This window comes from Chiloscyllium plagiosum, unplaced genomic scaffold (genome assembly GCF_037043375.1).
Source record: "Chiloscyllium plagiosum isolate Xiang-an unplaced genomic scaffold, Cpla_swu_hap1 HiC_scaffold_8, whole genome shotgun sequence".
In the NCBI taxonomy this organism is placed as follows: Eukaryota; Metazoa; Chordata; class Chondrichthyes; order Orectolobiformes; family Hemiscylliidae; genus Chiloscyllium; species Chiloscyllium plagiosum.
The window spans coordinates 100,251,714-100,274,647 of record NW_028270146.1 but is presented as its reverse complement, the minus strand read 5'-3'; the positions used below and the strand labels follow the sequence as shown (position 1 = coordinate 100,274,647).

Sequence of the window (22,934 nt, the reverse complement as noted above, 5' to 3'; positions counted from 1 at the left end):
TTGCGGTACGCCGCTAGTAACTGGACACCAAGATGAACATGTTCCATCAACTACAACCCTCTATTTTCTTTCAGCAAGCCAATTACTGATCCAAATTGCTATGTCTCCCACAATCCCATTCCTCCGCATTTTGTATAATAACCTTATCGAACGCCTTGCTGAAATCCATATACACCATATCAACCGGTTTACTCTCATTTACCTGTTTGGCCACTTTGTCAAAAAAGTCAATAAGATTCGTTAGGCACGACCTAACCTTCACAAAACCTTGCTGACTGTCCCTGATCAGATTATTCTTTTCTAGATGGTTATAAATCCTATCTCTTATAACCTTTTCCAACACTTTACCAACAACTGAAGTGAGACTCACTGGTCTGTAATTACCAGGGTTGTCTCTACTACCCTTTTTGAACAAGGGAACCACATTTGCTATCCTCCAGTCCTCAGGCACTATTCCTGTAGACAATGATGATTTGAAGATCAATGCCAAAGGCTCGGCAATCTCTTCCTTTGCTTCCCAGAGGATCCTAGGATAGATCCCATCCGGCCCAGGGGACCTGTCTATTTTCACACTCTGCAGTATTTCTAATATCTCTTCCTTGTGAACCTCAATCTCTTCTAGTCTAGATGCAAGTATCTCTGTATCTTCCTTGCCAACATTTTCACTTTCTATAGTGAACACTGTCGAAAAATATTTATTTACTGCTTCCCCATCTCCTCTGACTCCACACACAACTTCCCACTATTATCCTTGATTGGCCCTAATTTAACTCTCGTCATTCTTTTATTCCTGACATACCTTAGGGTTAACCCTGATCCTATCCGCCAACAACTTTTCATGTCTCCTCCTGGCTCTTCTGAGCTCACTTTTTATGTCTTTCCTGACTTCCTTGTAACCCTCAAGCGCCCTAACTGAGTTTTCACATTTTGTCCTAACATAAGCCTTCTTCTTCTTCTTGACCACTTCCTTAGTAAGCCACGGCTCACGTGTTCCATATCTTCCTCCCTGCCTGACAGGTACATACTTATCTAGGACACACAGGAGCTTTTCCTTGAATAAGCTCCACATGTGCTCATCCCCTGCAGTTTCCTTCCCCTTTCTACGCTTCCTAAATCTTTCCTAATTGCATCGTAATTTCCCTTCCCCCAGCTGTAACTCTTGCTCGGTGGAGTACACCTATCCCTTCCATCACTAAAGTAAACCTGACAGAATTGTGATCACTGTCTCCAAAGTGCTCACCTACTTCCAAATCTAACACCTGGCCAGGCTCGTTACCCAGTACTAAATCTAAAGTGGCTTCGCCCCTTGTAGTGGATTCTGGATCAGTGGTGCTGGAAGAGCACAGCAATTCAGGCAGCATCCGAGGACAGGCCTGTGCCTGAATTGCTGTGCTCTTCCAGCACCACTGATCCAGAATCTGGTTTCCAGCATCTGCAGTCATTGTTTTTACTTCGCCCCTTGTAGGCCTGTCTACATACTGTGTCAGGAAGCCCTCCTGCACACACTGGACAAAAACTGACCCATCTATAGTACTCATACTGTAGTGATCCGAGTCAATATTTGGATGGTTGAAGTCCCTTATGACAACTACCCTGCCTCTCTCATTCCTATCAAGAATCATCTTTGCTATCCTTTCCTCTACATCTCTGGAACTATTCGGAAGCCTATAGAAAACTCCCAGTGTGATGACTTCTCCTTTCCTGTTTTTAACCTCAGCCCATACTACCTCAGTTAACAAGTCCCCAAACATCCTTTCTACAACTGTAATATTGTCCCTGATCAACAATGCCATACCTCTCCCTCTTTTACCATCTTCTCTGTTCTTACTGAAACATCTGAATCCCGGAACCTGCAATAGCCATTCCTGTCCCCTCCATCCATGTCTCCGTAATGGCCACAAAATCAAAGACCCAGGTACCAACACACGCTACCAGTTCACCCACTTTATTTTGGATGCTCTTCGCGTTGAAGTACACACACTTCAAACCAGGTTCTCGCTTGCCAGTGTCAGATACTTGATTTTGGAACTCCCTACTCTCATCCTCTTCTGTAGCTGTCCTACAGTTTTGGTTCCCATCCCCCTGCTGTGTTAGTTTAAATTCACCTTAATAGCTTTAGCGAATTTCCCACCCAGGATATTGGTACCCCTCTGGTTTAGATGAAGACCATCCTGCTTGTAGAGGTCCCACCTACCCCAGAAAGAGCTCCAATTATCCAAAAACCCGAAATCCTCACTCTTGCACCATCCCTGTAGCCACGTGTTCAACTCCTTTCTCTCTCTATTCCTCACCTCACTAGCACGTAGCACGGACAGCAAACCAGAGAGAACAACTCTGTTTGTCCTAGCTCTAAGCTTCCATCCTAGCTCCCTGAATTTCTGCCTCAAGTCCCCATCTCTCTTCCGACCTATGTCGTTGGTGCCAATGTGGACCACGACTTGGGGCTGCTCTCCCTCCCCCTGAAGGATCCCAAAAACACGATCAGAGACATCACAGACCCTGGCACCCGGGAGGCAACACACCAACCGTGAGTCTCTCTCGTCCCCACAGAACCTCCTATCTGTCCCCCTAACTATCGAGTCCCCAATGACTACTGCTCTGCTCCTCTTCCCCCTTCCCTTCTGAGCAGCAGGTGCCCCACTGCTTTCCCCTGGTAAGTCATCCCCCCCAACAGTATCCAAAATGGTATACTTATTGTTGAGGGGAATGGCCACAGGGGATCCCTGCACTGCCTGTCGGTTCCCTTTCTGTCCCCTAACTGTCACCCATCTGTCTTTTTCTTTTATCTGGGGAGTGACTACCTCTCTGTAAGTTCTGTCAATAACTGCCTCCCGAATGATCCAAACTTCATCCAACTCCAGCTCCAGTTCCCTAACTCCCCACGGTAACACTCTGATATATTTCACGCTTCTCACTGTACCACCTTATATACCTGACACCCCTCACCGTAACTCTCTAATATAGCCCACACCCCTCACTGTAACACTGATATACCCTAAACCCCTCATTGTAACACTCTGATATATTGAGCACCCTCACTGTAATCTTCTGATATACTCCACATGCCTCACTGTAACATAGATATACCCCACACTCCTCACCATAACACTCTGATACAGCCCACACCCCTCACTGTAACACTGATATACCCTAAACCCCTCATTGTAACACTCTGATATACTGCGCACCCTCACTGTAATCTTCTGATATACTCCACATGCCTCACTGTAACACTGATATACCCCACACTCTTCACCATAACACTCTGATATAGCTCACACCCCTCACTGTAACACTCATATACCCTTCACCCCTCACTGTAATACTCTGATATACTGCACACCCCTCACAATCTGATATGCCTCACACTCTTCACTGTAATGCTGATATACCCCACACCCCTCAACCTAACACTCTGATATAGCCCACATCCCTCACTGTAACATTGACATACCCTACACCCCTCATTCTAACGCTCTGATATATTGCACACCCCTCACTGTAACATTCTAATATACCCACACCCCTCATTGTAACATTCTGTTATACCCCACACTCCTCACCGTAATACCCTGATGTACTGCACACACCTCACTGTAACATTCTGATATACCCCACACTCCTCAAACTAACAGTCTGGTATAGCACACACCCCTCACTGTAACACTGATATACCCGACACCCCTCACTACAACAATCTGAAAAACTACACACCCCTCACTGTAACATTCTGATATATTCCACACCCCTCACTGTAACATTCTAATATATCCACACCCTTCACTGTAACACTCTGATATATCCCACACCCCCTCACTGTAACATTCTAATATATATACACCCTTCACTGTAACACTCTGATGTATACCACACCCCTCACTGTAACATTCTAATATATCCACACCCTTCACTGTAACACTCTGATATACCCACACCCCTAACCATAACACTTTAATATATCTCACACTCCTCACCATAACATTCTGATACCCACACCCCTCTCTGTAACACACTGATATACCATACACCCCTCACTGTAACATTCTGATACATTCTACATGACTCAGTGTAACTCTCTGCTATATCCCTTTCCCTTCATTACGACACTCTGATATGTCCCACATCCCTCACTGTAACGCTGATATATCTCACACGCTTCACTGTAACATTCAAATGTATCCCACACCCCTCACAATGACACTCTGATATACCCCACTCTCCTCATTGTAACACTCTGACATACCTCACTCTCCTGACTATAACACTCTGATATACCCCACTCTCCTCACTGTAACACTCTGATATACCCCACTCTCCTCACTGTAACACTCTGATATACCCCACTCTCCTCACTGTAACACTGATATACCTCACTCTCCTCACTGTAATACTCTAATAAACCTCACACTAATCACTGTAACACTGATATACCCCACTCTCCCCGCTGTAACACTCTCATATTACTCACTCTCCTCACTGTAACGCTCTGATATACCTCACTCTCCTCACTGTAACACTGATATACCTCACTCTCCTCACTGTAACACTCTGATATACCTCACTCTCCTCAATGTAACACTCTGATATAACTCACTCTCCTCACTGTAACACTGATATACCCTCACTCTCTTCACTGTAACACTCTGATATACTCACTCTTCTCAATGTAACACTTTGATATAACTCACTCTCCTCACTGTAACACTGATATACCCTCACTCTCCTCAATGTAACACTCTGATATACCCTCACTCTCCTCATTGCAACACTGATATGCCCGCTCTCCTCACTGTAACACTGATATACCCTCACTCTCCTCACTGTAACACTCTGATATACCTCACTCTCCTCACTGTAACACTCTGATATACTCACTCTTCTCAATGTAACACTTTGATATAACTCACTCTCCTCACTGTAACACTGATATACCCTCACTCTCCTCAATGTAACACTCTGATATACCCTCACTCTCCTCATTGCAACACTGATATGCCCGCTCTCCTCACTGTAACACTCTGATATACCTCACTCTCCTCACTGTAACACTCTGATATACCTCACTCTTCTCAATGTAACACTTTGATATAACTCACTCTCCTCACTGTAACACTGATATACCCTCACTCTCCTCACTGTAACACTCTGATATACCCTCACTCTCCTCACTGTAACACTCTGATATACTCACTCTTCTCAATGTAACACTTTGATATAACTCACTCTCCTCACTGTAACACTGATATACCTCACTCTCCTCACTGTAATACTCTAATAAACCTCACACTAATCACTGTAACACTGATATACCCCACTCTCCCCACTGTAACACTCTCATATTACTCACTCTCCTCACTGTAACGCTCTGATATACCTCACTCTCCTCACTGTAACACTGATATACCTCACTCTCCTCACTGTAACACTCTGATATACCTCACTCTCCTCACTGTAACACTCTGATATACCTCACTCTCCTCACTGTAACACTCTGATATACTCACTCTCCTCACTGTAATGCTCTGATATACCTCACTCTCCTCACTGTAACACTGATATACCTCACTCTCCTCACTGTAACACTCTGATATACCTCACTCTCCTCAATGTAACACTCTGATATAACTCACTCTCCTCACTGTAACACTGATATACCCTCACTCTCCTCAATGTAACACTCTGATATACCCCACTCTCCTCATTGCAACACTGATATGCCCGCTCTCCTCACTGTAACACTTTGATATACTCACTCTCCTCACTGTAACGCTCTGATATACCTCACTCTCCTCACTGTAACACTGATATACCCTCACTCTCCTCAATGTAACACTCTGATATACCCCACTCTCCTCATTGCAACACTGATATGCCCGCTCTCCTCACTGTAACACTCTGATATACTCACTCTCCTCACTGTAACGCTCTGATATACCTCACTCTCCTCACTGTAACAGTGATATACCCCACACACCTCACTGTAACACTCTAATAAACCTCACATTAATCACTGTAACACTGATATACCCCATTCTCCTCACTGTAACACTGATATACCTCACTCTCCTCACTGTAATACTGACATACCTCACTCTCCTCACTGTAACACTCTGATATACCCCACTCTCCTCACTGTAACACTCTGATATACCTCATTCTCCTCACTGTAACACTGGTATACTCCCCTCCTCACTGTAATACTGATATACCTCACTCTCCTCACTGTAACACTCTGATATACCCCACTCTCCTCAATGTAACACTCTGATATACCTCAGTCCCCTCACTGTAACACTCTGATATACCCCACTCTCCTCATTGTAACACTGATATACCCACTCTCCTCATTGTAACACCCTGATATACCTCACACTCCACACTGTAACACTCTGATATACCCCACTCTCCTCACTGTAACACTGATATACCTCACTCTCCTCACTGTAATACTCTAATAAACCTCACACTAATCACTAACACTCTGATATACCTCACTCTCCTCACTGTAACACTCATATACCCACACATCTCACTGCAACACTCTGATATACCCCACACTCCTAACTGAAAACCTCATATACCCACACATCTCACTGTAATACTCTTCCTTCCCAACTATCCGCTCCACCCTCCTCTCCAACCTATCACCTTTACCCCTTTCCCTATCCACCTATTGCACTCTCAACTACCTTCTCCCCAGCCCCACACCCTCCAATTTATCTCTCTACCCCCTAGCCTTCCAGCCTCATTCCTGATGAAGGGCTCCTGCACGAAATGTCGATTTTCCTGCTCCATGGATGCTGCCTGACCTGCTGTGCTTTTCCAGCACCACTCTAATCTTCACACTGATATACTGTACATCCCTCACTGTAACACTCTGATATACCCCACATCCCTCACTGTAACATTCTAATATATTCCACACCCCTCACTGTAATACTCTGATATACCCCACACCCCTCACTGTAACACTCTGATATATCCCACACCCTTCACTATGACACTCTGATATACCTCACACCCCTAACTGTAACACTTTAATAAACCCCACGCCACTCACTGTAACACTGATAAACTGTACCTCACAGTCCTCACCGTAACACTCTGATATAGCCCACACCCCTCATGTAACACACTGATATACTGGGCGAAAGTGAGGACTGCAGATGCTGGAGATTACAGTCAAGATTAGATGGAATAAATTACATTTGTTGCTCCCGATGCGGTCTCTTTTACATTGGGGAGACTGGACGCCTTCTCGCAGAGCGCTTCAGGGAATATCTCCGGGACACCCGCACCAATCAACCTACTGTCCCGTGGAGGAACATTTCAACTCCCCCTCGCACTCTCACTCTGCTGAGAACATGCAGATCCTGGACCTCCTCCACCGCTGCTCCCTCACCAACCGACGCCTGGAGGAAGAGTACCTCATCTTCCACCTCTGAATCCCTTCAACCTTACAGCATCAATGTGGATTCACCAGTTTCCTCATTTCCCCTCACCCTAGTTCCAAACTTCCAGCTCAGCACCACCCTCATGACCTGTCCCACCTGCCAATCTTCCTTCCCAACTATCCGCTCCACCCTCCTCTCCAACCTATCACCTTTACCCCTTTCCCTATCCACCTATTGCACTCTCAACTACCTTCTCCCCAGCCCCACACCCTCCAATTTATCTCTCTACCCCCTAGCCTTCCATCCTCATTCCTGATGAAGGGCTCCTGCACGAAATGTCGATTTTCCTGCTCCATGGATGCTGCCTGACCTGCTGTGCTTTTCCAGCACCACTCTAATCTTCACACTGATATACTGTACATCCCTCACTGTAACACTCTGATATAGGAGGAGAAAGTGAGGTCTGCAGACGCTGGAGATCAAAGCTGAAACTTTATTGCTGGAACAGCACAGCAGGTCAGGCAGCATCTAGGGAACAGAAGATTCGACGTTTCGGGCACATGCCCTTCTTCAGGAATGAAGAAATAAAGTTTCAACACTCTGATATACCCCACATCCCTCACTGTAACATTCTAATATATTCCACACCCCTCACTGTAACACTCTGATACACCCCACACCCCTCACTGTAACACTCTGATATATCCCACACGCCTCACTATAACACTTTATAATATCGCACAATACTCTCTGTAACACTGATATATCTCACATGCCTCACTATGACACGAATATACTCCACAGCCCTCACTGTAACACTGATATACCCCACTCCCCTCACTGTAACACTGAAATACTCCACTCCCCTCACTGTAACACTGATATACCCTACTCCCCTCACTGTAATACTGAAATACCCACACTCCTCACTGTTACACTGATATACTCCACACCTCTCATTGATATACTCCATTCCCCTCACTGTAACACTGATATACCCACACCCCTCAGTGGTAACACTGATATATCTCACTCCACTGTAACACTAATATACCCCATGCCCCTCACTGTAACATTGATATACCCCACACCCCTCACTGTAACACTGAGATACCCCACACCCCTCAGTGGTAACTCTGATATACCCCACTCCGCTCACTGTAACACTGATATACCCCACACCCCTCAGTGGTAACTCTGATATACCCCACTCCCCTCACTATAACACTGATATACCGCACACATCTCAGTGGTAACTCTGATATACCCCACTCCCCTCAGTGGTAACTCTGATATACCCCATGCACCTCACTGTAACACTGATATACCCCAGTCCCCTCACTGTAACACTGATATACCCCATACCCCTCAGTGTAACACTGATATACCCCACTCCCCTCAGTGGTAACTCTGATATACCCCATTCCACTCAGTATTACACTGATATACCCCATGCCCCTCACTGTAACACTGATATACCCCACTCCCCTCAGTGGTAACTCTGATATACCCCATTCCACTCAGTATTACACTGATATACCCCATGCCCCTCACTGTAACAGTGATATACCCCACTCCCCTCACTGTAACTCTGATATACCCCACTCCCCTCACTGTAACATTGATATATCCCACTCCCCTCACTATAACATTGATATACCCCACACCCCTCACTGTAACTCTGATATACCCCACTCCCCTCAGTGGTAACTCTGATAAACCCCACTCCCCTCGCTGTAACACTGATATACCCCACTCCCCTCACTGAAACTCTGATATACCCCACTCCCCTCAGTGGTAACTCTGATATACCCCAGTCCCCTCACTGTAACACTGATATACCCCATGCCCCTCAGTGTAACACTGATATACCCCATTCCGCTCACTGTAACACTGATATACCCCACACCCCTCAGTGGTAACTCTGATATACCCCTCACCCCTCAGTGGTAACTCTGATATACCCCACTCCCCTTACTGTAACACTGAAATACCCCACTCCCCTCACAGTAACACTGATGTATCCCACACCCCTCAGTGGTAACTCTAATATACCCCACTCCGCTCACTGTAACACTGATATACCCCATGCCCCTCACTGTAACACTGATATACCCCATGTCCCTCACTGTAACACTGATATACCCCACTCCCTTCACTGTAACTCTCATATACACCACTCCCCTCAGGGGTAACTCTGAAATACCCCATGCCCCTCACTGTTACACTTATATACCCCACTCCCCTCACAGTAACACTGATATACCCCATGCCCCTCACTGTAACACTGATATACCCCACATCCCTCAGTGGTAACTCTAATATACCCCACTCGACTCACTGTAACACTGATATACCCCATGCCCCTCACTGTAACACTGATATACCCCACTCCCTTTGCTGTAACTCTGATATACCCCACACCCCTCAGTGGTAACTCTGATATACCCCATGCCTTTCACTGTAACACTGATATACCCCACACTTCTCACTGTAACACTGATATACCCCAGTCTCCTCAGTGTAACACTGATATACCCCATTCCGCTCACTGTAACACTGATATACCCCACACCCCTCAGTGGTAACTCTGATATACCCCACTCCCCTTACTGTAACACTGATATACCCCACTGCCCTCACTGTAACATTAATATATCCCACTCCGCTCACTGTAACACTGATATACCCCACTCCCCTCAGTGGTAACTCTGATATACCCCGCTCCCCTCACTGTAACACTGATATATCCCGCTCCCCCACTCCCTTCAGAGGTAACTCTGATATATCCCACTCCCCTGACTGTAACACTGATATACCCCACTCCGCTCACTGTAACATTGATATACCCCACTCCCCTCACTGTAACTCTGATATACCCCACACCCCTCAGTGGTAACTCTGATATACCCCACTGCCCTCACTGTAACACTGATATATCCCATGCCCCTCACTGTAACACTGATATATCCCGCTCCCCCACTCCCCTCAGTGGTAACACTGATATACCCCACTCCGCTCACTGTAACACTGATATACCCCACACCCCTAAGTGGTAACTCTGATATACCCCACTCCACTCACTATAACATTGATATACCCCATGCCCCTCACTGTAACACTGATATACCCCATACCCCTCAGTGGTAACTCTGATATACCCCCCTCCACTCACTGTAACACTGATATACCCCACTCCCCTCACTGGAACACTGATATAACCCATGCCCCTCACTGTAACACTCTGATATACCCCATTCCCCTGACCGTGTCCTGAGTTCTCACGGTTATTTTTACGATCTGTCTGCTGCTGGCTGAGTTTGGACCTGGTGCTGATTGTTTGCGTGGGTCTTTTGCTGATTGTAGGTGAGCCTGTAGAGGAGCACTATGATATCGAAGATGAACCTGAGAACATGGAGCTGGAAGAGGCGGAGGATCTGAAGAAGCAAGAGTCTGATGAGGTCTGTTGCTTGCTTCTCTCCAGTTTCCTTTTCAATCTGAGGTTTGAGTTGTGTTGAAAGGTTGGAGATAAACCTTCCTTTTATCCGTCCATGGTTGTCAGACATGTATTCTCTCACAGTGCTGTCCATTGGTAGTTCCTGAGTTTTGATGTAGGGATGACTAATGATAGCATTTGTACTGATGTAAAAATCTACAAAGGCTTCATTCCATCTCTCCCAATTGGGCCATCTTTGTTTTTGGAATCTGGAGCCTGTGACTCCACCATATTTCTGAACTCTAATGCCTTTTGAAAACGCCGAATCATTCCTCAATTGTAAACCATCTCAATGTTTTGTTTCTTGCAATGATTGTTATTTGGAAAACATTTGTTGCTTTTCTGTTATTCCTGAAAGGTGGAACAGGGTTAAACCTCTTGGGAGGCCAACAAGGAATTTAGGGGAGGAGATGATAGGGATGTGTTGCAGGGAGTGGGGGTGGGGTGGGGCGGTCTTCTGTTGAGGAGTAGTATCACTGGACTCACGTGTCTGTGCCAACCGTTCCTGGGACAGGTATATGAGGAGCTTGATGCAGAGTAAAATTCATTCTGCAATGCTCCATGAATCAACAGGAACCATGCAGGGGATCTACATAAGGAGGAAGGCTAAGGGTCTAAAAGAATGCAGTGCACCTGCCCTTACCAAGATAAACAATGCTACCCAAATCATAATGAAAGCAGTTCGTGACGGGTTACAAATTGATCAAGGCAAGGCTGGATTTTAAGTCACCAGGATTGAATGGGATGCACCCGGGGACAGAAATTGAAGCAAAATTGGCCATAATCTTCCAAGCCAATCCTTGACCGTGTTAGAAGGTGGGAGAATGGCAAATGTCACATGCTTGTAAGAATAAGAGCTGAAAATGTGTTGCTGGAAAAGCGCAGCAGGTCAGGCAGCATCCAGGGAACAGGAGAATCGACGTTTCGGGCATAAGCCCTTCTTCAGGGCTTATGCCCGAAACGTCGATTCTCCTGTTCCCTGCATGCTGCCTGACCTGCTGCGCTTTTCCAGCAACACATTTTCAGCTCTGATCTCCAGCATCTGCAGACCTCACTTTCTCCTTGTAAGAATAACCCCAGTCAATTTAACCTAGTGATAGGCAAGCATTGAGAGGTGATCATCTGGGACAGAACTAACGGTTATTAGGATATGTATACTTTACTAAAGGAAAGCCAGTGCAGATTTGTTAAAGACAAATCATGTTTAATGAACTTGATGAATTTTATTGTTGTGGTAGAGTGAGGTTGCGGCAATCGCATGGGGGGGGAAAGTGTTGCTGTGATCCATTTATTTCCCCTGTTGGAGGACCTATTCCCTTGACTCCCCCGCATAGTATTGCTCCAAGTCAAATATTCAGTCCAGGGAATGGAGTTGGGACGTGCCTAGTTTTGCTTTTTTTAAAAAATTATTTCTGGGGGTAAACTTCACTCGCAGTTTTTATTTCCTCTCCCCAATTGTCCTTGTACTGAATGACTTGCGAGAACTTTTGAAAAGCTATTTCTTGGCCAAATCATCAAAATATAGAATACCTACGGTGTGGAAGCAGGCCATTCAGCCCATCAAGTCCACACCAATCCTCTGAAGTGCATCCCACCCAGACACACCTTCAACTCTATCCATGTAACCCTGCATTTCCCATGGCTAATCCACTTAACCCACATGTCACTGGACACTGTGGACAATTTAGCACAGTCAATCCACCTAACCTGCACATGTTTTTACTGTGGGAGGAAACCAGAGCACCCAGAGGAAACCCACATGGACAGACTGTGCAGATTCCACATAGACAGTCACCCAAGGCTGGAATCAAACCAGGAAATCAGGAAAGGACTCGAAGGATTTCCTGTTCCTCTGCCAGACAGGTTTTTAGTAGTTTATATATGGTAATTAAACCATGATTATTAATGACGAACATCACATTCCAGGGATTTTCCAGAGGTTGGATTTGAACACGTAACTCATGGCTTAAGTTCAGGGTTCCTATGTTTGGTAATATAATCACTGTGCTGCCTTTTGTACTCATGGGCTTATGGTCTTAACTTCACAGTTATTGCTGCATCAACTGGAGTGTCTGTAACTGAGTGATGTCCATGTGTTCTTTTCTAACAGGGAACTGCTGGGCAGGAAGTGACAGCGTATGAAGAGATGTCCAGTCTGGTCAATTACATTCAGCCTGTGAAGTTCCAATCCTTTGAAGTGGCTAAGAGTAAGCTATCCCTATACAATCTGCACGAAGCAGTTCAGTTTGTTAGTTCTGCCCTGATAGGAGATCCAGTGCACTGGTTCCAAGTGAGGAACTGTGCATGGATAGCTGGTTCCCAACTGGTTCCGATTTTGGAACTGTGAGGTTAGAAGTCCATGGAAAGCCCTTGTCTCTCGAAACAGGAAGACTGAGGCACCTCCTGATAGAGGTTACTAAGTTAACGAAAGGCTGTGGTCAATGTTATCGATCTCTCAGAGATTCCAAGCTGCACCTTTCCATGCATGTTGTCACCTGGAGTTACCGATAGTGAAGGGCAGATGCTCCAATGTTTTCCCTCTATATAGGTGACCAGGACTCTCTCCCACTCTCACTGCCTGCCACTGGCCTGTGTCAGGTGGCTCTGCAGGATGTATGATTGCATGCCTTGGGTTAGCAAGGCCTATATCCAGATTTTCTTTCCCAAAGTTACCCCATTGCCCCTCAAGGCCCTCAGTAATGAAAGGGCAGAGGTAGATATAAGGCTTCCACTTGCACCACAAAATAGAAAGGGGTCAGTAATAAATTCAAGGGGACATTCAGGAGAAACCCTTTTACCAAGAGAGTGGTGAGAAGACAGGACTTAATGATGCAGGGAGTCATAGAGGTGAGATGTTGGGATGTATTGAAGGGGAGGCTCCATGGTCAAGGAAGGAAGATGCCCCCGTTCTTGACTTCCTCTTTAGCAAATCTACTTATCCATGCAAAGCTCTTTGTTGGCCATTTGTTCGTTCATTTGAGAAAAACCAACAAAACAACATTAACACAAAGCAGAAACTGTGCTCGGATACAACAAGGTTTAAAGGTGGGACAGCACACTGCAGGCCCTCGCACTTTATAGCAGGGAGCGACAGTCATCCAGACACCATTTTGGCTGGAACCCATCAAACTGACTGTCAATGTAAAACACGCTCGGCATGTGCTGTTTCATGGGAATGTGACTCTCGCAAATTTGCTGATAGGTTTAGAAAAAGAATGGATGTAAGAACCAGGAGTAGGAGTAGGCCATTCAGCCCCTCTGGCCTGCTCTGTCACAACTGATCTCATCTTGGCCTCAACTCCACTTTCCTGCCTGCTCCTGAGAACCTTTCAACCCAATACTACTTAAAAATGTGTCTATGTCCTCCTTCAATTCATTCAGTGTCATGGCGTCCACTGGACTCTGGGGTAGTGAATCCCACAGATTCACCACCCTTTCTATATGAAATCTTAGCCAGGAGGAGGATGGTGTGATGTGTAGACCAGCTGGGCTGTGGGACCTGTATCTGACGGTGCACTCTGTGCATGAATTCTAGACAATATTACTCCAATCCAATATCAATATGTGTTGCAATGGCAAAGATGGTAGCACAGACCCCGAAGTGCTATGTTCAGGTGCTCTTTCACTGTCTCATTCTCTGGTCACTAACCGGTGTTATCATAGGCTTCAGCTCCCCTCCAGTAACTCGGTATGAGGCTGAAAGAAAGAACTACTTTGTATTTCTATTCAATCTATTCTGGTAGGAGTACAGTATAAACACTTGCTAACCCTACTCTCTTCATTTTACAGAAATAAATAAATCCTACATCATCTCTTCATTCACTGAGACCAAAGCTCTGGATCTGCTCGTCAAATTCTCAGTTGATTTTGTTGAGTATCCTTTCACACTTTGTTCAGCACTGGCCACATATTAAGAAATCTAAGCTTTGACACCTGGGCAGCCTCTGTCAGGGTTGGCATAAACTCCCATGGAAGAGAAAGCCACTTGATTAGCTGACACGCAGAACGGCAAGGTATAGAGAATGGTCAATTCCCCAGAGAGTGTTGCAGACTTGAATCTAATTGATGGCATCAGGGGTGGTTTATATGTAGAATAACAGATACCTGGGAGTGAGTCACAGACTGAAGTCTAATCGAGGGATTCAGTGTGATTTATATGTAGAATAATAGATTCCCAGTAGCAAATTACAAAGTGGAATCTAATTGAGATGTAAGGTGGTTTATATATAGACTAACAGGTACCCGGGAGTGAGTTATAGGCTGGAATATAATTGAGGATTTAGAGGTAGTTTATAGATTGAATAACAGATACGCAAGGGTGAGTCAAGTTTGAATATAATTGAAAGGTTATAGATGGTTTATCCTTCTCTTACTGGATCTCCCAAATTGCATCACCTCACACTTATCAGGATTGAATTCCATCTGCCATCACTCCACCTAATTTACCAGTTGATCAGTATCAGATTGTAGACTGAAACCATCCTCATCACTATCAACGACACCACCAATTTTTGCATCATCTGCAAACTTACTAATTATACATTCTCATTCATGTGAATGTAGATTATAAACAGCAAGTGTCCCAGCACTGATTGCTATGGCACATCACTGGTCACAGGCTTCCAATCTCACAATTGTAGGCCAGTTTTGGATCCTGTTTGCCAACGTTGCTTGGATCCCATGGACTTATCTTTCGGACCAGCCTTTCATGTGGGACCTTGTCAAAAGGCCTTACTGAAATCCATGTAAAGATTAGATTAGATTAGATTACAGTGTGGAAACAGGCCCTTCGGCCCAACAAGTCCACACCAACCCTCCGAAGAGCAACCCACCCAAATTCCCCTACATTTACCCCTTCACCTAACACTATGGGCAATTTAGCATGGCCAATTCACCTAACTTGCATATTTTTGGACTGTGGGAGGAAACCGGAGCACCCGGAGGAAACCCATGCAGACACGGGGAGAATGTGCAAACTCCACACAGACAGTTTCCTGAGGCAGGAAATGAGCCCGGGTCTCTGGCACTGTGAGGCAGTAGAGCTAACCACTGTGCCACCGTGCCGCCCACATCAACTACAACACCCTTATAAATATATCAAGTCACCTTTCCTATCCCTGATCAATCCTTTCCTTTCCAAGTGTTGATTGACCCTCAGAACTTTTTCCAATAATTTCACTATCGTTAACATTAAACTAATTGTTGTGGTTCTGTTCGCCGAGCTGGGAATTTGTGTTGCAGACATTCTGTCCCCTGTCTAGGTGACATCCTCAGTGCTTGGGAGCCTCCTGTGAAGCGCTTCTGTGATGTTTCCTCTGGCATTTATAGTGATTTGTATCTGCCGCTTCCGGTTGTCAGTTCCAGCTGTCCGCTGCAGTGGCTAGTATATTGGGTCCAGGTCGATGTGTTTGTTGATAGAATCTGTGGATGAGTGCCATGCTTCTAGGAATTCCCTGGCTGTTCTCTGTTTGGCTTGTCCTATAACAGTGGTGTTTTCCCAGTCGAACTCATGTTGCTTGTCATCTGAGTGTGTGGCTACTAAGGATAGCTGGTCGTGTCGTTTTGTGGCTAGTTGGTGTTCATGGATGCGGATCATTAGCTGTCTTCCTGTTTGTCCTATGTAGTGTTTTGTGCAGTCCTTGGATGGGTTTTTGTACACTACATTGGTTTTGCTCATGCTGGGTATCAGGTCCTTCGTCCTGGTGAGTTGTTGTCTGAGAATGGCTGTTGGTTTGTGTGCTGTTATGAGTCCTAGTGGTTGCAGTAGTCTGGCTGTCAGTTCAGAAATGTTTTTGATGTATGGTAGTGTGGCTAGTCCTTTGGGTTGTGGCATGTCCTCATTCTGTTGTCTTTCCCTTAGGCATCTGTTGATGAAATTGCGGGGGTATCCGTTTTTGGCGAATACGTTGTATAGGTGTTCTTCTTCCTCTTTTTGCAGTTCTGGTGTACTGCAGTGTGTTGTGGCCCTTTTGAACAGTGTCTTGATGCAACTTCTTTTGTGTGTGTTGGGGTGGTTGCTTTCATAGTTTAGGACTTGGTCTGTGTGTGTACCTTTGTGGTGAATTCTCCATTCGGTGTTCTCTGTACCATCACGTCGAGGAATGGGAGTTGGTTGTCCTTTTCTTCCTTTCTAGTGAATTAGACTAACTGCTCTGTAATTACTTGGCCAATCCCTGCTGCCCTTCTTGAACAAAGGAACCACATCAGTGATCCTCCAGTCACTTGGCACTTCACCTGTGGCCAGCCAAGTATTAAATATCTCTGCGAGGGCCCCAACAATCTCCTCCCTTGCCTCCCATAGCAGCCTGGGATACATCTCATCAAGCCCTGGAGAGTCACACATATTTATGCACATTAAACATCTAACACCCCTCCTTATTAATCTTAACATGATCTAGAGGCTCACCATCCCAAATTAAATCTTCAGCTATTAACCGTTGTGAGTATGGATGAGAATATTCATTGAAGATCTCACCCACATCCTCTGGCTCCACGTACAGGTTGCTCCTTTGGTCCCTAATAGGCCCCACACTTGCCTGGTAATCCTCTTGCTCTTAATATACTCATAAAAAGCCTTGGGGTTCTCCTCAACCCTATCTGCCCAAGATAGTTTGTGGCCCATTTTTGTCCTCCGAATTTTTTTTTTAAGCAACTCCCTACATGCTCTGTACTCCTAAAGGGTTTCCCCAGCTCTTGGTGCTGTTTACTTCACAAAAATATCCTTCTTTTTCTTTATCAAACTCTTGATATCCCTTGATGTCCAGGGCTCCCAGACTTGCTGCCCTTGCCTTTCTTGTTGCTGGTCCTGAATTCTCACTATATTATTTTTAAAAGACTCACACTTTCCAAACGTAGACTTACCTACAAGGTGCTACTCTCAGTCCATGGTTATTAGATCCTGTCTATTGATGTTGAAATTGTCTTACCCCAATTCAGACTTTTAACTCCTGCACTATCCTTACCCTTTTCCATGAGGACTTTGAAACTTACAGGGTTATGGTCACTATCCCTAAAAATGTTTACCCTGCTAATACTTCAACTACCTGAACCAGCTTAATTCTCTAGGATTAGGTCTAACATTGCCCCATCTCTCTTAGGACTACCTATATACTAATACAAAAAGCTCTCCTGGATTAGAAATTCCTCTCTGTCTAATCCTTTCACATGAAGGCAATCCCAGTTAACAAAGTATCCTGTACTGTAACTCTGTTCCTCTGATGCCTCTGTGATTTGCTTCTCTATCTCCCTGTGAATGTTGGGAGGCCTGTAGTATAATCCCAGCAAAGTGATTGTCCCTTTTTTTATTTCTAAGCTCTACCCCAATGGCCTCATTTGAAGATCCTGCTGAGACATCCTCCCTTATTACAGAGATGGTTTCCATTATCAATAAAGCAATGTCCCCACTTCTCTTACCTCCGCTCTATCACGCTTGAAACTTCTATACCCAGGAATGTTGAGCTGCCAGTCCTGTCCTTCTTTCAACCATGTTTCAGTGATTGTAACAAGATCATATTCCCAAGTGCTGATCAATGCTCTAAGTTCATTTACCTTACCAGTCAGATTCCTTGCATCAAAATAGATACAGTTTAGCTTTCTGGTCCTCCCTTATTTTGCCCATGCCTTATTTCGGTTATGGGTAAAGTGTTGGAAAGGGTTATAAGAGGTAGGATTTATAATCGAGGTTAAAAACAATGACTGCAGATGCTGGAAACCAGATTCTGGAGTAGAGTGGTGCTGGAAAAGCACAGCAGTTTAGGCAGCATCCAAGGAGCAGGAAAATCGACGGTTTGGGTAAAAGCCCTTCATCAGGAATTCTTCATCAGTATTCCTGATGAAGGGCTTTTGCCCGAAACGTCGATTTTCCTGCTCCTTGGATGCTGCCTGAACTGCTGTGCTTTTCCAGCACCACTCTACTCCAGAAATAGGATTTATAATCATCTGGAGAGGAATAAGTTGATTGGGGATAATTAATATGTTTTTGTGAAGGGTAGTTCATGCCTCACAAACCTTATTGAGTTCTTTGAGAAGGTGACCAAATAGGTGGATGAGGGTAAAGTGGTTGATGTGGTGTATGTGGATTTTAGATAAGGTTCCCCACAGTAGGCTATTGCACAAAATACGGAGACATTGTTCCACAGGTCGACACAACATAAAGGGCCGAAGGTCCTGTATTGTGCTGTAATATTCTAATGACGACCAACTTGACACTGACATTTTTTAAAAACCCACCGACTCCCACATCTACCTGGATTACACCTCTTCCCACCCTACCTCCTGCAAAAATGCCATCCTGTATTCCCAGTTCCTCCACCTCCACCGCATCTGCTCCCAGGAGGACCAGTTCCACCACAGAACACACCAGATGGCCTCCTTCTTTAGAGACCGCAATTTCCCTTACCCCATGGTTAAAGATGCTTTCCAATGCATCTTGTTCACATCCCACACCTCCGCCCTCAAATCCCACCCCTCCAACTGTAACAAGGACAGAACCCCCCCCGGTGCTCACCTTCCACCCTACCAACCTTCACATAAACCACATCATCCGACAACATTTCCGCCACTTCCAAACAGACCCCACCACCAGGGATATACTTCCCTCCCCATCCCGTTCCACCTTCTGCAAACTGTTCCCTCCGTGACTGCCTGGTCAGGTCCACGCTCCCCAACAACCTACCCTCCCTTCCTGACACCCTCCCCTGCCACTGCAGGAATTACAGAACCTGCGCCCACACATGCCCCCTCACCTCCATCCAAGGCCCCAAAGGAGCCTTCCACATCCATCAGAGTTTTACCTGCACATCCACCAATGTCATTTATTGTATCCGTTGCTCCCAATGCGGTTTCCTCTACATTGGGAAGACTGGACGCCTCCTAGCAGAGTGCTTTAGGGAACATCTCCGGGACACCCGCATCAATCAACCCCACTGCCCTGTGGCCTAACATTTCAACTCCCCCTCCCACTCTGCTGAGGATATGCAGGTCCTGGGCCTCCTCCACCACCGCTCCCTCACCACCTGACGCCTGGAGGAAGAATGCCTCATCTTCTGCCTCGCAACACTTCAACCCCATGGCATCAATGTGGACTTCAACAGTTTCCTCATTTCCCTATCCCCCACCTCACCCCAGCTCCAACCTTCCAGCTCAGCACCGTCCCCATGACCTGTCCTACCTGCCTATCTTCCTTTCCACCTATCCATTCCACCCTCCTCTCTGACCTATCACCTCCATCCCCACCCCATTCACCTATTGTTCTCTATGCTACTTTCTCCCCACCCCCACCCCCCTCTCATTTATCTCTCCACTCTGCAGGCACCCTGCCTCTATTCCTGATGAAGGGCTTTTGCCCAAAACGTTGATTTTCCTGCTCCTCGGATGCTGCCTGATCTGCTGTGCTTTTCCAGCACCACTCTAATAGAGACTCTGGTTTTCAGCATCTGCAGTCCTTGTTTTTACCCTGTAAAATTCTATGTTCCATGTCTTCTCCACCTGCTGGACTGTGCGAGCGTTCCTTCTATATTTGATGAAAACTTGTTCCTAAGTTTATATCTATTCTTGGTCCACATTCCCCTGACAAATCAGTTTAAAACCTTCCCAACAGCATGAGCAAACATCCCAGCAAGGATACTTGGCCCATTTTAGTTTAGGTACAATCCATCCACTTACTACAGAAACTGTCCCAAAGGATCCAAAAATCTCAAGCTCTCTCTCTTACACTATCCCTTTAACCATGCATTCATCTGACATAGCTTCCTATTCCTGCACTCAGTTTCACATGGTACACACCAATACGGAGATTACAATCTTAATAGTTTTCTTCCTTAGTCTACCAGTTAGCTCCCTAAATTCCTGTTGGAGGGCCTCGTTCTTTACCCATGCCGTTGGTACCGCCATTTACCGTGACTGCTGGCTGTTCGCCGTCTCCCTTCAGAATGCCCTACAGCTGCTCTGAGACATCCCTGACCCTGGCAATCAGAAAGTCATCACACCATTCAAGAGTCTCATTTGCTGCCACAGAACTTCCTGTCAGTTTCCCTTACAATGAAGTTCCCTGTTACTGAAGCTCTCCCAGTCTTTGTCCTCACCTACAATGCAACAGAGGCAACTGTGGTACCATAAACTTGGCTGCTGCTGTTGCTTCCCCCTGAGAGGCCATTCTCCCCAACAGTATCCAACATGGTATACCTGTTTGTGAGGGAGATAGTCACAGTGGACTCCTGCACCACCTGCCCACATTTACTAGATTTCCAGGTGGTCACCCAATGCTTTTCAGTCTGTGTAGTCCATATTGGCGGTGTGACCAACTCGCTGAACATGCTATCCACTACAATGACTGACCTTTCTTCACATCAGTGTATTCCCCTTGTAGCTCTGCTATCTGTCACCTCTCTTACAATGACTGTGTACTGACAGCTGCCCTCACCTGCCCTGTTGAGTCTTCACAAGAAGATTGGTGTAAAGCTTTATTATAAATTACCACAGTGAATTGTAGAATGGTATGGTGGCTCAGTGGTTAGCACTATTGCCTCGCAGCGCCAGAACCCAGGTTCTATTCCACCCTCAGGTGACTGTTTGTGTGGATGATTAGATTCCTCACAGTGTGGGAACAGGCCCTGTGGCCCAACAAATCCACACCGACCCTCCAATGACCAACCCACTCAGACCCATTTCTCTCTGACTAATGCACCTAACTCAATGGGCAATTTAGCATGGTCAATCCACCTGACCTGTACATCTTTGGACTTTGAAAAGAAACCAGAGCACCTGGAGGAAACCCATGCAGACATGGGGAGAATGTGCAAACTCCACACAGACAGTTGCCCAAGGCTGGAATCAAACTCGGGTCCCTGGCATTGTATGGAATTTGCACATTTTCTTCTGCAAGGGTGTCCTCTGGGTGCTCTGATTTTTTCCTGCAGGCCAATAACATACAGGTTAGGTGAATTGGCCATGCTAAATTGCACATAATGCAATGGCTAGGTAGACTATCCATGGGCAACATGGGGTTCCAGGAATAGGGTAGGGTGGTGGGTTTTGGTGGGATGCTCTTCAGAGAGTCAGTGTGGACTTGATGGGTTGAATAGCTTGACTCCGCACTGTAGGGATTCTATAATTCTCATTCCTTTCCTACCAATTGACCCCAGCCCTAAATCAAACCAGATCTTGAAATCTCAGTGTCGTTCACCTTTTCCCCCAAATCTTCCCTTTCCTTCACCCTTCCCCTTCTCTCTTTTGTTCACCTCTTCTTTTTTTCCCTTGATCCTCCAACCCACTGTTCAGCTCCTTTCCATCCCCTTTTCCTATCTTCTGTGTGCCGTTTCTCCCTCCAGTGGATGACATAGCCCCCCCTGTCATTATATGTTAAGCCAGTTACTAACTCACACCCTAGCCCCAAACTCAAACAGGTTGACCTATTTCGAAGCTTCAGGACAGGAGCTGAGGAGGCAGTCTAACCAATGTCCGCCACTTCGTCTCTCCATCCTCACTGTGTACTTTCAGTTTAGCGAACGGTTGGTGCTCCCCTGAATGTGTGTGTCCTCCTAAGCATTACGCCCATCATCACTGGGTGGTGGTAATGAAGGTCCAAATACAACTCTCCAAGGGAACATCAGCTTGTCGGGTTTCCAAATTCCTATACGAGCCCACCCCGCCACAGGTACAACAAGAGGCAAATGAGTCGCATCTACCCCAAGGGGACGAGGGTGGACTCCTCCAACTACATGCCCCAGGTCTTCTGGAATGCTGGCTGTCAGATGGTAGCTCTCAACTTCCAGACTGCAGGTGAGTGGAAAAGCAGGGACTGGCCTCCTGACCAGAGCACACCCACCACCCACAACCCACCACCATCACCCCCCACCCACTCCCACCAATTGGCAGGAGAAAGGGATTAGTGAATTGAATTGATGAGAGAAGTAATGAGTGATGAACAAAAGGACAGAGATCAACAGTCATTTTAACTATTAACTATAAGTATAATAACTAATATTAATGAGAGATTACCCAGAGTGAATAAGGCATTAACTTGAGGAATGACACTCATGAAAGGT

General features: G+C 45.9%; 1 protein-coding gene across 2 annotated transcripts in view; it reads left to right on the top strand.

Annotated features, from left to right (window-relative positions):
• Positions 1 to 22,934, top strand: part of LOC122553871 (1-phosphatidylinositol 4,5-bisphosphate phosphodiesterase beta-2-like) — a 145,704-nt gene that overhangs the window by 80,814 nt on the left and 41,956 nt on the right. For both annotated transcript variants that reach the window (XM_043698321.2, XM_043698320.2), the window contains 4 exons: positions 10,761 to 10,855; positions 13,001 to 13,097; positions 14,680 to 14,764; positions 22,544 to 22,668. In XM_043698321.2, coding sequence (XP_043554256.1) covers positions 10,761 to 10,855; positions 13,001 to 13,097; positions 14,680 to 14,764; positions 22,544 to 22,668 — 402 coding nt within the window. The remainder of the gene's footprint in view (positions 1 to 10,760; positions 10,856 to 13,000; positions 13,098 to 14,679; positions 14,765 to 22,543; positions 22,669 to 22,934) is intronic.